This window comes from Cryptomeria japonica, chromosome 1 (assembly GCF_030272615.1).
Source record: "Cryptomeria japonica chromosome 1, Sugi_1.0, whole genome shotgun sequence".
NCBI lineage: Eukaryota > Viridiplantae > Streptophyta > Pinopsida > Cupressales > Cupressaceae > Cryptomeria > Cryptomeria japonica.
Window position 1 is genome coordinate 700,045,235 of NC_081405.1, and position 17,961 is coordinate 700,063,195.

General features: G+C 32.5%; 1 protein-coding gene across 2 annotated transcripts in view; it reads right to left on the reverse strand.

The window, feature by feature from the left end:
* Positions 1–10,747: 10,747 nt before the first annotated feature.
* LOC131044652 (probable proline transporter 2) overlaps positions 10,748–17,961 on the reverse strand; it is a 29,124-nt gene continuing 21,910 nt past the window's right edge. For both annotated transcript variants that reach the window (XM_057978020.2, XM_057978019.2), the window contains 3 exons: positions 16,593–16,808; positions 11,145–11,375; positions 10,748–11,001 (listed from right to left, as the gene is read on the reverse strand). In XM_057978020.2, coding sequence (XP_057834003.1) covers positions 10,852–11,001; positions 11,145–11,375; positions 16,593–16,808 — 597 coding nt within the window. In that variant the 3' untranslated portion in view covers positions 10,748–10,851. The remainder of the gene's footprint in view (positions 11,002–11,144; positions 11,376–16,592; positions 16,809–17,961) is intronic.

The window sequence follows — 17,961 nt, forward strand, 5'->3', positions numbered from 1 at the left end:
GTTCACGTGCATTTCAATTTCATGATTTTGAAAAGACAAATTCAAAGACATGCAAAAATCATATTGAATATCTAAATCAAGTTTGCGTGAATTCAAAGATCAAATTGAATTTAAATTAAATTCAATAATCCATATTCAATTCTCATGCAAAAATTAAATTGAAAATCTAAATCAAGTTCAATATCATGCAAATCAAAATTGAATTTTGAATAAAAAATCCTATAGCACATGCTAAATTAATAATTAATTGATCAATTCAATTATTTGATTAATTAAATCATTTTCTCAATTCTCTCCAATTATTCTTTTTCTATCTCCCAATTAGCTTTTTCTAAATAAAACTTTCTTTGTCATCAATCAGTTAACTATTCAATCTCCTTTTCTATCTTTCAATCAACTTTTTTCTCAATTAGTTAATTCAATTAACAATTCTATCTATTCAGTCATCAATTCAATCAATTGAGTTATGTCTCCAATCAATCCACTTAACGGATCAATCAAAAGGAGTTAAATGATCAATCAAATCAGTTTAACTATCAATCAGTACTTGAGTTCTATTTCTCATCCCAATCTATCCTAAAAATCTATAAAAGAAACATCATTTCTCCATTTCAATAAATCACGATCTTTGAAATTATTGTGTCTAACCTATGCAAGAATCCCAGTGCAATATCTGAGAGCCAACCACAACACAATATTGGAGAAGGACAATGGAAGCCATGATGGAAATAGGGAGTTTTTCATTAGTGTGATTATTCAATTTGCATCTATTTCATTGATTTATGTTTAGGATTTTCTTAATTAGTTAAAGAATTCATGATTTTACTTTTACTCTAATTAGCTCTAATTTCCCTAATAACTTTTAAACATGAAAACACCTGGTATTCATCCTATGATTGTGACTCATAACATTGTGTTAATTCCCGATGCTAAACCCATGAAGCAAAAGATTAGGAAAATGAACCCCAAGATAGCTTTCTTTGTTAAAGCTAAAATAGAAAAACTTCTATAAGTTGGTTTTATTAGCTCTATTTACTATTCTCCTCGGATTTCGAATATTGTTGCAATTTCCAAACTCGATAATAAGATTAGAATGTGCACTGGCTTTTGAGATCTCAATAAGGCTTCTTTGAATGATTATTTTCTACTTTCAAACATTGATATGATAGTTGATTCTACTATTGGTCATGCTTTGTCATCTTTAATGGATGGTTTTTCTAGATACAATCAAATCTTTATTAATCCTCAAGATCAATATAAAACTACCTTTACAACTCCCTAGGGTATGTTTTGTTGGGTTGTGATGCCTTTTGGGTTGAAAAATGATGGTGTCGCCTATCAACGTGCTATGACCCTTATATTTCATGATTATATGCATAAAATATTGGAAAATTATGTTGATGATATCCTAGCTAAGTTTGTCTCTCGCCAAGACCATGTTAGGATCTTTCCCCAAATTTTTGAAAGAATCCTTAAATACAATCCTTAAAAATATGTTTTTGGTGTGGATAGTGGAAAACTATTAGGATTCATTGTTTTGCATCATGGCATTGAGGTGGATACAAATAAAATAGATGCTACTGTAAGCATGCAACCTCCTCAAAATATCTCCTAATTGTGAAGTTTACAAGGAAAAGTTTGAGCTATTTGTAGGTTTGTTTCACAAAGTTTGTGGATCAAACTTTCCCTTTTACTCAATTGTTTAAGAAATATACTACCTTTTTATGGAACACAGATTGTCAAAAAGCTTTCATAATGAAGATTTGAAACTTTATTTGGCCAATCCTCCTATTTTGCAACCTACTATTTCCAATAAACCTTCCCTTATTTATACTATCGCTTCTTCTCATGCTATTGCAACTTTATTGGCACAACATAATAGCGATGGTAAAGAATGTCTAGTTTATTATATAAGTCACACTTTGCTCAATTATGAGGTCCAATATGCTATAATAGAAAGGCAATGTCTTGCTCTTTTTTTGCAACTCATAAGCTAAGACATTATCTTTTGAATTCTAAGACACATGTCATCATCAAATTTAATCCTTTAAAACATTTTTTTTCTAAAACTAATCTTTTTGGATGCTTAGTGACATGGGTAATGTTGTTAACAAAATTTGACCTTAAGTTTGTTTCTCAAAAAGAAATTAAAGGAAAATATTCAACCAAAAATTTGGCTGATGCTCCTTCTCCTCTTACTTTACCTAATTAGGATTCATTTCCTGATGATCTTGTTCTCCCTCCAGATATTGATAACACTTGATAACACTTGGGAACTAGTTTAGGCATTGCTATTATTTTGACACCACCTTCAAGAAAGCCAATCCCTTTATCCTTTTGTCTCAATTTCCTATGTACTAACAATATCGTTGAGTATTAAGCCCTTATTGCTGGCTTGAAAGTGGCTTTATCCTTTAAAATTTAATTTTTATGGTGATTCACAATTGATTATAAGACAAGTTATGGGAGTTTTTCAAGTTAAACAAAATAAACTATCACAAAATCGTAACTTGGTCTTATCATTGTTAAAGAGGTTTTCTTCTTATACCATATATCATATCCCTTGAAAGGACAATTGACATGTGGATGTTATGGCAAGCACAACTTCCTTTATATCCCTTGAAGATCCTTCCATGGATTATCAATTCATCATTCACAATCTTAAATCACCTACTATTACTGATAGCTCTAGTGAAGTGACTCGTTGTTATGTTTTAGATTCTAATGAATGGTATTCTCATATCCTTCTATACTTGACTAATGGTACCTTTCCAGATTATATGAGTAAGAACACTAGAGATTTAATTTGTAATATCATTGTGTGATACATTATTCTTTCCAGAGTCCTTTATAGAAAGGGTTATAATGGCCTTCTCCTTCTTTGTCTCAACATGACCAAGATCCCCATTGCTCTTGAGGAAGCACATTCAAGTGTTTGTGGTGGGCACTTTGGTGGAAAATCTTTGGTGCAACGGTTGCTCTGAATGGGATACTATTGGAAAACTATAAAAAAATCTTTCTTTGCCTTTGTCAAAAAGTGTCATCAGTGTTAGGAACATAACAATTTGATCCATGCTCCTGCTCATGAAATCCAATCCCATGTTGCTTCTTGGCCCTTTTCATTATGGAGTTTAGATCTTATTGGTAAAATTCCCCCTCCTTCCTCACAAGGACATAATTTCATTATCATTGCCACAAATTATTTTCAAAGTGGGTAGAGGTCATTCCTCTTTGTTCCACTACTGTTGAAGTAATCTATTAATTCATTCAAGATAAAATAATTTCTCAATTTGTCATCCCTTCTACTTTTATTTATGTCAATGGTACTTCCTTTAAGAATAAAGATGTGAAGAAGTTCCTTGAGAAATAAAATATCCAACATTGATTTTCTACTCCATATTATCCTTAATCAAATGGTCAAGTTGAGGCTTCTAATCAGATTATTGAACAAATCCTCTGTAAAACTATAAACAAGCATGGTAAGGATTGGCATACTTAGCTAACCTATGCTTTATGGGCCTATAAGACAAGTTCTCACATAGCTATTGGCACAACTCCTTATAATCTTGTTTGCGGTGTTGAGACAATTATTGCGTTGGAGTTAGAGATTCCTTCAATGATAATTTCTCTTAAGGGAATAATTGATGATAATTATTATAGAGATCAACGCCTTCAAAAACTTGAGATGCTTGATGAACAATGTACACATGTTCTCAAGCATATTCAAGCCTATCAAAAAACTCTACAATGCAGTTATAATGATAAGGTTATTCAACATTCTTTCTCTATGCGTGATTTGGTTCTCTATGAGGATTATTGTAACATGAATGCTTTATCAGATGAAAAAGGAAATTTTAGTTCAAGTTGGATTGAACCATACATCATTACTGACACCTACGGATTAGGTGCTTGCAAGATAGCAGATATGGAAGGTACACCTCTTAAGGAACCCATAAATGATATGAATCTTCGTAGATATTATGCTTAGTCTTCTTTCCTTCCTTTCCTTTCTTTCCTTTCTTCTCCATTCTTAATCTTTATTGAATGGTATGTTAGAATGTCTTCATTAGAGCATGTTGTATTGGATAGTTTTGTTATTTGATATGCATTGCTTCATTATTGACAAAAATTGGTTGTCTTGAATTCATTATGTAATTTCTCAGGAATTTACATTTATTTATGTTAGCCTATCATTCAATATTTCTATGTATTATGTAAAATTACATCTTGGTGTGTTTTTAATGAAGGATTAGTTTAATTAGATCATATTGACATGTAAGATTGACATAGATACATTACATCATCAATAGTAGTATTTAATTAAACACTTAGGAAGTTTAGTTAAATCACACATGTATTAATTTAATCGCGATGACATTGAGAAATCAATCACATGAGCATTAAATTAGACAACTTTTATTTACCAAATTTGTTACTTTTTTAATCAAAGCAATGTGACACATTGTTTTTGAATTGCAAGACCATGATTTAGGAGACTATGTTTATTATGAGGGTAAGATCTTGGTGACATGAGAGAGAGAGAGAGAGAGAGAGAGAGAGAGAGAGAGAGAGAGAGAGAGAGAGAGAGAGAGAGAGAGAGAGAGAGAGAGAGAGAGAGAATTCATCAAAGATGGCAAAGGAAACTAAAGGCTTGACAATAGAGTGGCAGATACAGGCTATGAAAACATAAACTATAATAGTAAATATATGTTAAAGAGTATATATATAATACATAATGTTTCAATACAATATGCATATCATCAACTCTATGGATGGTGGCTTCTTGGGCTCTATGATCCCTAACACGGTGGCCCCATGGGTGTTTGTCAGTGGGTCGATGTGGAACGTGTGTGACTCTTAGAGGATCTCCTCCTATATCTATATTCTAACATGACACGTCGGTACATCCCTGACTCTTCTCAGGCCTCCATGAGCTCATGATATAGTCTCTCCCTCTCTTCTTATGCAATCACCAACTCTACTGTAATAGCATCAAATATGTCCTCGTGCTGCCTGACACTCTACTGAGATCTCCATGTGATCCATGAGGACCGTAGAATGTGCAACAATGTGGTAATATCACCAAGTACGTGAAGGATGAATTCAAGCCATCCCTATGCACTAGTTGTGGAGAGATAGAGAAATTCATATTAGATATATATAAATAATCAAACAAATTTAAAATCTAATCACATTTTCTTACCCAGATCCCCTTCCTACCAAGTAGGATTAGAAGAGGAAGGAGAATAAGACACTGTAGTTGGTGGCATGGCCCCATTTCTCTCTCCTCACTCGTACTGCCTTGGTACCTCATAGCATGGCATGGGTGGTGATGATCTATGTATCCTTGAGGTAGGCCTCTCTAGAGATGTGTCATCCTCCGCTACCTCTATCCCCTTCCCTCTATCCTTTGACAGTGGATGGTTGGCATTTGGAATCTCAACTTTCGCATGACTAGGATTGTCACCCTCATCTCATTCTTGTTGTTGTCCCTCATCCTGCTCACTAGGCTCCTCATGAGCTACCTCATCTTCTCCCTCCTGACTAGGAGAGTCTGTTGGTCTCACCCATGACTTAGGATCTCCTCTTAGATAGTTTAGAGGAAATATGTCTCCTAGATAAGTAGCCTCTCATTATCAAGTGTATCTACGTTGTACACTTGCATCATCCTCAAGTAGGGGGATGTATCTCTCAACCTCCTCACCATTGGTGATCTCTACATCTTGTGAAGTAGGTCTAGGCAAGGCTCCTGGTCTCATGGTACTGTAATAATGTCGTATGTAGATTAGTACCGTTGTGCAATAGCACTACTCTATACCAAACTGTCTCATCACTTTGTCAAAATAAAATGGGACAGGGATGTAACTGTGGTGACCCTCCAACAAATTATTTGGATGCATTTATCGTAGTTGTACATGTTTCTCCACCCAATCATACATATGTCTATAGGGCCTCCATCTGATATCATCAGGCTGTAGACAATCTACCACAACTCTCCAATACAACAATTCTCCTCTCTCCCAAAGTCTAGTGCATGGGTGTGCATGTGCTCGGAGCTCCTCAAAGGCAATATCTATCGAAAACCTCACAAGCCTCATACATGTGATGTGCTCAAACATCCAAACCTGAAGCAAAGTGCATGTCATCAATCTCTTACCCTTATAATAAATGTGGTCTCTTAAATCATGGTAGAGATGTGCTAACATGCTACATCCCCATGAAAACATAGTGTGGTGCTCCTCCATCTCACATATGGAATAGGTAAGTCCCCCATGCATGTGACTACCTCAACCATTTGGACATACAACTAGTACCACTATGACAATCATGAGTCCCCTAACCAATGGGTTATCACCAATTGGATGTAATAACCATTAGATGTATTTGACCCCTCAACTCTTTGTGAGTCACTCTACCAATGCAGTATGCATGATCTCTCCCTATCTCTTCTCGTGAGCGATGTGACTAATATCTGTAGTCCCCCCTCACATTGGTAGTTGTAGGATGTTATATACATCTTCTAGTATGACAGTTATCTCTCTGATCGAAATATAGAAGGTAGACATATTTAGATCCCATACTCCATCAATGCCATCAACATTGGCCCATGAAACTTGATCGCCGACCGCAACATATCCAATATAGGTCAACCACTCAGAGAAGCCTTTGTTCATCCCAAGATAGGTGAGGAATTTGATTCTAAAGATTCCTATATATGTGACTTGAGGTATGCTCCCACGTGTAGGGTAACTCCTGCATGATATCAAACACATAAGTTAGTATCATCATCATCAAAACCTGTCCTAGCCCCATGTGTGCCACTTGGTGCCCCTTTTCTAGGACAATGGAACCTTGATGGGACCATGGCGCCCAGAGGGGACCATGGAACCTTGGTGGGGCCATGGTTCTCATCTTGGGTGACCCATGTCAAATTTAGTGCTACATATAGAAAATCACCAAACCAAATGAAACCAAACCAACAGAGTATAATTGGCAAGCCTACCTTGTCCAGCTGGAGGTCCTCTAGGACTAATTGTCTTAGGTTCTCCATCCTTGTGGGCATGTCTAGTCATCATCATGATATTCTTCACTTTGTGGGCTCCCATTCTGCACTTCAAGACAAAAATTGAATAAGACAAATGAATAGTGTCATTGTCACTATTTAAAAGGTAATTCTTTTTCAAAACCCTAATTCTACATTTTGCACCTAATCTTTCACATCTTGAGTTAGAGAACTCGGATTCCCTCACTATTGGTTGCATTGGAATCATGATTTAGACCTCTATTTTACTGAATGATACTCCATTAGTTTTGATCTTGTGTCAAAACCTTGTTGTGAGAATTTATCGTCAATTACCTTTCACAATTCAAAGTGGTAAACATGAAACCCTATTTCAACCTCCTAATTAGCAAGCCGAAACAGTGGGGGCATATAGCTACCCTATAATTTCATCACTCTTAGTAATAATTTTAGGAGATTTTATGATTTCAACTAACAATGTGGTTTTCTAGGATGTAGCTCCTAACGTTGTACTATAGATACTATTGGGGGCTTCGTTCGACAATTATGGACATATCCTTTTTCTCATGAATGTTTACTTTTCTCTACTTTATCTTGCATATGCATGTAGTATCATATGACTATTAAAGTGGGGGCTAAATGTAGCATTGTAAATTGTACACCCTTAATTTAGGTTGTCCAATTCCACACTTTGTTAGCATTCACCTTACTATGTTTGATTGCATTTTGCATTATAGGAATTTTTTAGGCATTTAATTAATAAATTTTTAAGCCTAAGTCCTCTCTCATCAATTCACATTGCATAAAATTGGGCCCTTCATCCTAATTGTGCCCCTTTTTGTTTAATCTTGATTTAATCCAAATCTTACCCTAATTTCAATCTTCAAAGCACATCCCTCATACCTATACATTATAGTTTGAGCCACCGAGTTGGATTTGGCATTAGAATCTTGTTATCTCACATCCCTAGAAATTTGGAAAAAAAGTTGATAGGACTAGGTAGTATACTACCCGGTCTCGCACTTTTTCCCCCAAATTTTGGTAGGATAATTTGGTGGTCTTTTCTAATTCAAATTGTGCTTCATGTCAAATTATATCAATTCTAGGTCATATTTTCATCAAATTCAAACCTAGGGTTTCATATTTAAGGTGAGTCTTTTCCCCATTTTAGGGATCCATCTAGCGATTTATGAGGAGATCCTTGTGGAGCAAAACTACTGCTTCTAGGTAAAGTTTCAGACTAACAAATTTATCCATTATCAAGTCTTCATCAACCATGGAAGTTTCAAGAGACATTGAAGGATAATAAAGGAATCACCAACTCTTGATTGGCTTGTACCTCTTCCTAAGGAATTGGTATGATTTCATGTTGTTCCTATGCCTCTATATGAAGCTTCATATTTACATCACATTGGTTTTCAGACTTACATTATTTCTTTATATTTACATCCTCATTGTGATTTAAACAATTTTCATTTCAATCATTTAGGGTTTACTATAATACATTTGGGTAGAACTCTAGTTTGCATTTAGATCATAGTAATCTTACAAACACATAAGATTCAAGAGCATACTCACATTTTCAATTACAATATTGGCTATTTGTGGAGGTGGAAATCAACAAAATAAGGGGGTTGACTAAGGCAAACCCCTATATAGCCACAACCCTACTATTTTGCATGTGTAGGTGTGGTTATAGGTGTCCAGTGGAGTGGGAAGTTTCTGAGAGATCTCAAGAAGCAGGTATAGGTTCTCAGTTAAAGTTTCAACTTGGTTTTCGGGGACTAGGGTGACCAACATCCCTATCCTGAAACCAGGGCACCCAGTGCCTTGGTCTTCCTTATTCAACCCCAGATTTTGAGGTTACTACTTAGACTACATCAAGCATTAGCCCTCTAGATCATAGCTCGCCAGACCAAGGTGCCCAACGCCCTGATCTTATTGGTTCAGCCCCAGATTTCATCTAGTATAGGTGCACAATCAGATCCTTCTATCATTTATGTAGTTTTTATCTCAATATTGTTATCTATTAGTCTATGACAATACCTTTACATTCACTTTTCTTTGTACTTTCATCATAGTTTTTCATTCTCCTATACTTTACATATCCATTTCCATTGCAACAAAGGAATAGAAACCCTAGAAGCATCCCTTGACTCTCTTTCACGAGAGTTAGTCAAGGACGATCACTCCTATAGGTGCTTTTGTATTCCAATGTTTGTGTGAAAGTGATTTTAGGTCTTAACTATACTTGATTCTATTTTCATCCAAAACACTGCTATATTTTAAATTCTTGTAAGCTTCTCATGTTTGATTTAGCCTCCTCTATAATATCTTCACAACTCCAACCAAGGTTAGCATTGAAAATCAACATGTCTATTATATTTTGGGAGTCTCTTTCAATATTAACCGTTTGGATTCATTATCTAATGGCTTAAATTATTCCATGGTAAGCACCAATAGCCTTGATGAAATTGGAGGATTAGAATTCTAATTTCATGGTGTACGTATAAATTAATTTACTCCCATTATCTTTCATGATGCTATCCCCATCCACCTGAATCAAGTTCCCCTTAACAAAAACATTAAAATTAATTTGAACCAGCCAAAATTACAAGGGGCAAATAGTATTCTTGCAAGCAACCACCTTGGAGAGATCAAGTTTGACCAATTTGTCAAAAAATCCTATCTTTTAGCTATCTTTTCTTTTATGGTTTGATGGATTTCACTTTGGCTTGTTGATATTAACCATCTTAATATTTTCCATGATTTTTTGGAATAGAGAATCCTCAAAAACCCCCTAAGGTTTGTGTTGATTTCTAAATATTTCATTGTTACATTATTTTCATAAATGCCATATTGTATGTAATAGGGTATGCCACCATCATTCATTAATTAGGGGTGGGAGAAGGGTTGTTTCCAACTTTCAATAAAGGTTTTGATAGTCATGCCAAAACCATGTGATAGAAATTGGTGAGGATATTTTTCTAGATTTTTCAAGCATAACCACAGTCAATAAGAATATGATCTACATTTTTTTCGTTATGTTTGCATAAGAAGCATTTTTTCACCATTTTTAATTCCCTTTTTTAAAGATTGTCAATAGCTAAGACTTGTATATGATAGACCATCCACCAAAAAAATCTAACTATTTAATCATGTTGGTACTTATTTAGAATTGTTTTTGTCTTATTGTTCTTCTTCATCATCCATACGATATATAGGTTGCTTGTCTTTTATGGTATCAGTACCTTATGTTACTATCACAACTTGGCACTTAGATGTTACCTTGTTAAAATTCACATATCATTTAATTGTTTAGACTATACAAAATATCATTTAACCATTTCATGGTGAGTTCCCTCATTTTAAATATTTATGGATGATATATATTTCAAATATGAGGGACTTGACACTTAGATGTTACCTTGTTAAAATTCACATATTCCTTACACAATCATTACACCCATCAAATACATCTAGCTATTATAACTAATAAAATAAAATAATGTACAACCAATTATACAAATACACATATAACATAAATATACATCACAACTCTGATCAAACACATAACTATGATTTAAATGTACATATATTCACTTATTTATTTTTGAGTAAACACATAAATTATTACAAAAATTGCAACATACAAAATGAACTATCAATAGTATGATAACTAGATAAATAACTAAATAAATGATATCCAAAATGAATCTTACAACATATAAAATTTCAACATATTTAAATACTTGAAAAAGAACAAGTACATATATTTATTTTTACATTTTGATATATCATAAAAGAGCATATGCTCTTGATAATATTATCTATGTATTTGCAAACAAATGATAAGTTTTAGCGTCAGATATGATAGAATGAAAAGATGATATTGTTGTTGCCATTGTAAGTAAAGAAAATGTTATCACTATAAGAAAATGCCATATTGTTTCAAAAAAGCTGATTTTTGATCCTTTCACCTAATAAAAAAAACACACACACAATATATTAGCTCAAATATATATTAACTTCAAGATAAGGTATTAGTTAATTATTCTATACATTTAAATTCTTTAAATATTAAATAAACATAAATTAATATTGTAAATTTGAAACATTTTACCTTTAAGATTATTAAGCTTGGAAATATAAAAGTTAATGGAATAAGAGACACGGATCCCATCAAGTTGACAAAGTCTCCTAAAAATGGAAATATTGCTGCAATAAAGGTATTTATGGTAAAAAATATAGATCTCAAAGAAAACCGAACAAACATGTTGTATGAAGAATACTCGTTCTCATTGATGCGATAGAATTTTGTATCAAGTGTTTCATGTACAGGAGTACAAAACATCTGCATACAAACATAAAAAAATTAATATCTAAAGTACTTTAAATAACATTATTTTTCTAATATAATAAAATTTAAGAAAAAATAACTAATTTGTATTTAAAGTCTTCTAAAAGTATAAGAACTCATCATTTATAATAAATAATTAAAAATTTATCATATCTATTTACTATAATTATAAACGAGAATTTTGTATCATTTATAATAAATAATTAAAAATTTATCATATCATGTAGAGGAAAAGGTTATAGTGGGTGGGGATTTCAATGCAATATTATCCCACAAAGACAAGTTTGGAGGAATAATTCAACCCCAAGAAACTCTAGAATATTTAAATGACTCCGTTAATGATAATGGTCTGATAGAATGCCAAGCAGCAAATGGAAATGCGACTTGGACCGATAGAAGTGTCTCTACAATTTCTTAACCTAAAATTAGAAAATGAAAATTTGAGAAATTTGAAAATATCTTCGTAGAAAATGAGGCATTGAATAAAAAATCTATAATTTAATGAATGAAGATATAATAAATAATGGTATCACAACACAAACATATGAACTTTGATAAGGTCTCCAAAGGGATCTAGAGGAAATTCTAACAAGGGAAGAAATCAATTGGAGGAAAAAAACTTGAGAACTTTGGTTCAAGGATGCTGACCATGATACAATATTCTTCCACTCATCAGCACAAATGAGGAAGCATGCTAATAAAAATATTTCATATAAAAAATTCTTCAAGTAATATGATAATAAAGGAATCTAAGATTCAAGGTGAGGTAGTAGGGTTCTTTTCAAAATTATTATCACATTATCCATTGGGAAATATGGCAGTAGCTAACCAAGCTACTACAAAAATCCTAAATTGCATCTCTTCTTTAGTTACACTGAAAGATTTAATTTATTCCTCTTCATACCCTATTATCAATAGAGAGAAAATTTATTAAAGAAGTATTGAAAAAATATTGTCTAGCAGTAGGCCAAAAGGTAAATCCAGCCAAATCTAAGATTTTCTTCTTCAATTCTTGGTCTCTTGTATATAATAGATCAGAAAATTTCTCGGGACTCAAACAAGATTTCTTACTTTGTAAATATCTTGGAATTTCCTTCCTTGTGGAATCAAATAAAAATTCATAATAAGCACAAATATTATCTTTAATCCAAAATAAAATATCTTCATGGAAAATGAAGTGGTTCTCACTAGCACGTAGATTGCTAATGATAAGATCAATTCTATCAACGATATCAAATTATATAATGTTGTCATTACCCATTTCCAAGGGGATACTATATGTAATTAAAAAGAAGATACATTATTTCTTGTGGAAAGGAAACATGGGAAACGAGAAAAAAAAATCCTCTACTTTCTTGGGATAATATTTGTAGCCAACAATCAAATGGAGGTGCAAGTAATCACAATTTGGAGGCTAGAAACTTGGTTCTTGGGGAAAAGCTAGTGTGGAATCCATTTGCTAAATAAAATTCAAAATGGGCCAAAATTTTGCAATCAAAATATCCTGATGAAAATATCCCAGAAAGAATTTTCACAATAGCTAATCCTCAAGGTTTAAAGATGTGGAACTTTGTGATCATATGCAAGGATATTATCCCTCCATATCTCACATGTATTATCCATAATGTAGAAACAACACTTTTGTGGGAGGATTCCTAGAATGGATTTCTCCCATTAGAATTGTAATGGGTTAAAGGACTACTACCAAATTGTTACAGATGATAATATGAAAAAAGTGGAATGGAAAGACTTTTCACAAATACATTTCTCCAATGATTAGAAAGATCAATTATCAAAGGTTATCCAATAGCAATCAATACACTTCAATCCTTCTAGAGATCAACTAATTTGGGCTCCCCACTCTATAGGTAACTACACAATGAAATAAGGATATAAATACTTAAGATATCAAGGTAACACATCCAACTCTAGGGTATATTCTTTCTATTGGCATGACACCATACTCTTGAAAGGAGCCTTTGCATGATAGAGATTAAAGATAAAATACTCGCTAGCGCTAGATTATCTCACTTAGGTGTGGCTCATCCTTTCAATTATCTCCTTTATGGAGATCAAATTGAATCAATAGATCATCTTCTCCTGTAATGCCTCTTTTCCCAATCTTATTGGAATTGACTACAATTGAAACTGAGGTGGTTACCTCCACTCCAAAATATATTGCAAAGATTTTTAAGAGTTGGCCTCTTTTATGCAAGGATTCCTTCTTTTGAATAATCTAGAGAGTCTCACCTTGGATCTTGATATAAAATATTTGGTGGGAATCGGAATAGGAGAATTTTTAGAAACGAAGCAAGTTCAGTAAATCAAATGATTAAAACAATTGAAAAATTAATTTTTGAAATAGAAAAATCTTACACTTCAAAGAATAAAATATTTGACTCATTCTTTACCTCTTGGGATTCACAAATATTATTAGATTAGAAATACATTTCACTTTCACTATAGGCTATTTTGATGAACAATTGAGTCAAGAATGTAAATAGGAAGTTGATTTGTTTGATCCCACCAATTAATAATTACATTAAGTTAAATTTTGACAGAGCGACTAGGAGAAATATAGGCCTCTTTGGAGTTGGTTGCATTCTCAAGGATAGGTCAGGTCATGTAATCAAATCCATATTCATGTATGTCTCTTTTCCATCCTTTTTGAAACTCTAAATATAAAAAATCTAACGCTTTCCTTATAATTAAACAAGAGTCATTTTTCTTCTTTCCCCCTCTTTCATCTCATTTTGTAATTTTTTTAATCTCCATTTCTATCCATCACACATCTACACAATACTTGTTTAAGTTCCCCCTATGGAAATGATATTGTGATCATGATTTCTACACACTACCACCACCATATTACCTCTAAGTTTGGACAAATTTGAAATATTTTAATAGTACTTTGTGCAGGTTTAAATACAACCAAAAAGGAATTGATTTAGTCTCATACAACACACCCTTTTCCTTATGTCTCCATATTTATTTATATTATTTCACTATTAGGATCCATATTTTGTATTCTATAAGTGGGAAGAAGGTCATGAGCTAGAGAAAAAAAGCTACATAAAGTTATAGAATTGCAAGATGTAAAGAAACCAATGCCCAAGAGGGCTAGAATAGTAACAAATATACCCACCAACATTGTAGTTGCACCCATCAACAAGTGTTCAAAAAAATAGTTTTAGATTGAGATAAAATTCATTAGGTGTGATTAGGACCAAGAGACTAGCGAGAGAAACCCTTACGTTTTTAGACTTGTGGGATATAAAGTTACTAGTGCTCTTGAGGTTAAAATAGCCACCCACATAATTACAATCTTGTATTTTAGAAATTTTTCTTACTATTTGCCTAAAATTCATCTAGACCTACATCTCATCTTCTGAATCCATAGGTGCACATGTTCATTTTCTATGTTTTGTTTTATAGAGTTTCTATTTATTATTTTCATTTCCCAAATTTTGTATTTTCTATTTGAAATCACAATAATATAAATTTGTATTTTGTAATATTTAAAAAATTAATTAATAGATGGTAGAATATAAATATTATAGTTATCTCTTATGTTATTCTACACTTAGAAGATGCTAAAATCTATCTTTCATAATTTATCTCCAAAACTCAATTAGAGTCCTAAATTTTGGAATGATAGACCTCTTCCTTCATCTTAAACCAAGGCACCTTCTTCCCTATACAATTTGTATTTGGTTGAGGTTCATCTTAGGAAGGCCTCTATGAGTTTTTTCTTAAATATTAGATTATGGTAACAAAGAAAAATATTTTTCAAAATAAAAAGGATTAAATCCATATGACTCTTTTGTCCTAACTTAAAAAAGAGAGGAGAAACATGTTAGTAGGATTCATTTTATGGTTGTTGGTGGGATTTTTGGTCATCACGTGCTCTAAGTTTGATGAAGTTTGTTGTTGGGATTCCTATGGTTCTTTTGAATGTTAAGTGTCTTATTTGTAGAGTCAAATCTTTTATTTACATGAACCCTTTTTGTACAATTTTTTTTTTCCTTGTGGTATTTAGAGTGTGTCTATTTTTTAGTTTTTGGGTAAGATTCTAATACATTGACTATAAGAAGTTCCAATAAAATAATTGAAAAATATTTATGTTCTATGTCTAACCTTTAAACCAATTACTACTAATATTACTTTTTATCTTCTTATTATTTGCGACTTTGATCTCTTTCACAATTTTCTACGATCTTTCAGCAATAAAAAGAGCATGATATCAATAATGACATTATTCCATTAAATAGATTGAAGGAAGTTAGAGTTATAAGTGTATATACAAAATATAATATCGAGACGCTAAAGAAACAAGTGGGAGAGCTATAGGCTTCGGCCTTTTGTTTGAAGAAAAAAAACAAGTGGGAGAGGTCTAGATACACTAATTTTCATTCGAACAATAATATCTATCAGAATAACAAAGGTTTTTAATCAAAAAATTCGAAAGGTAAATTATGAAATAAAATTATATAGGTTAAAAATGTATTTAAAATCAATATCATTTTGAGACATTTTATGCTTATTTATGATATATTTTATTTTATTAATATGATATGATCTACTAGCACTACCTTATTTGTTTAAAGTATCAAAGATTATTTTTTAGTTGTCAAAAATTTTGTGTGAGAACTTTTTATATATTTTTTCTTAGTATGATACTATCAATAGATAATGTTTTATAATTATCAAGACTGTATGTGTATGTGTGTGCATGCGTGTGCACATGTTTGTGGTAATTATAAAGGATTGGAAATTTCCTGATTTAATATAAATATAATTTTTTTTATGTGTAAGAATATTACATGTGTGAACATGTCACTATTTATGTACATGCATGCATGTGTGTGAAAATCATAAACACAAATTATTAATTAAATATACGTATAAAATGAGTGTGTGTGGGGTAAACATAAAGATTGCATTATTTTAATTTTAGTATACTATAAAATTTATTTAAAAATAAAAGATGATGTGTGTGGATTAATAAGAAATAATTAAAAATTTATTAGTTTTAATATAGCATAAAATTTATGTCTATATGTGTGCTTATGCGTGTGTGTGAATAATAAAGAATTGTGTGTATGCGTTAATCATTAAAGATTACAAATTTATTAATTTTAATATAAATATAAAATCTATTTAAAAATAAAAGGTAGAGAGAAAATTTAAAAAATAGATGTTGAGTCTTACATGTTGTGATACGATGATTTGTAGGTAGACTGTTGTATTTGCCAAGATCTTTGCCCACTTAGGTCCACTTAATTCATTAAGAATATATGTTGATACTGATGATCCATATGCCCAATAACCGACTATTGTTACTGTATAATATACTGCAAGGCCAACAGTGAATTGAAAATAAAGAGCTTTATGCATGTTCTTGATAGATGGTTTTCTTAAACTTGCCTGCACAAAATAATTTATTAGTGTCATTTATCATATTTAACTAGTTACTTGCATAAAAATTTGAAATAAAAATTTATATTTTGACAATAATAAAAGAAAGCATATATAATCTATCGATCTTGATTATATCATTCTTATTAGCATTAACATTTAATAATAGAGATTGACATGACTAGTACATACTTTTAATTCTATATTGTGACATAATGGAACATGTTTGATAGTAACATGCTAATCTTGTTTTTTCCTAGAATTAACATTGTATGAAAATACCATTGGTCTGTCTCCTTTTTGAGATCTCTGTGGCAGCTATCACTTCCTCACATCCTGTGGGGATTATGGAAAGAAAGAAACATTCGTATTTTTAGGGACACATCCCTCAATCAGGATATTGTGTTCCAGAAAATACAATGGGTGAGTGTGGAGACTATTGAAATCATTGGGGGTCCCTGTTTTTCAACCAACCCCCTGGAATCTAACATTTTAAGTTCCTAGAATTTGAAGAATGTTGGTAGCTCTGACCCCAAGAAAAATGAAAGACTTGAAGCTAGATGGCAAACTCCCCCTCATTGTTGGTTCAAAGTCAATTTTGATGGTGCTGCAAAAGGTAATCTGGGCCCTGCGGGTTGTGGAGCTATTCTTAGAGATGATAAAGGTATATGCAAGGAAATGATTGTTGTCCCAATAGGGAGTCACACAAACCACAAAGCAGAAGCAATGGCAGCTCTCCAAGGTATTCTCCTCGCTAAAATATGGAATTGCCCCTACATATGGATCGAAGGGGATTCAAAAAACATCATTAAATGTCTCAAGGGGACCTCTAAGCCCTCATGGTCTATCAATAATATTATAAAAGCCGCTAGAGACCTCATTAGCACTTTTGAAAAAAGTTACATGTCTCATGTCTACCGTGAAGCCAATGGGTTTGTTGACTGGGCAACCAACGTGGCGGTCAATAAAGATGAAATGATTAGGTGGACGGGAGAACAAGGACTCCTTGAGGATGTCAGACTAATCATTTTTAAGGATCGATATAGTAGCACTCCAAAGATTTTTGATGGACAAAATAATAATGAAATGGACTAAATGAAGTACTCCGAGTTATTATAATATTGTCAGCACCATTTATTATAATACGCATTCTATCACTTCC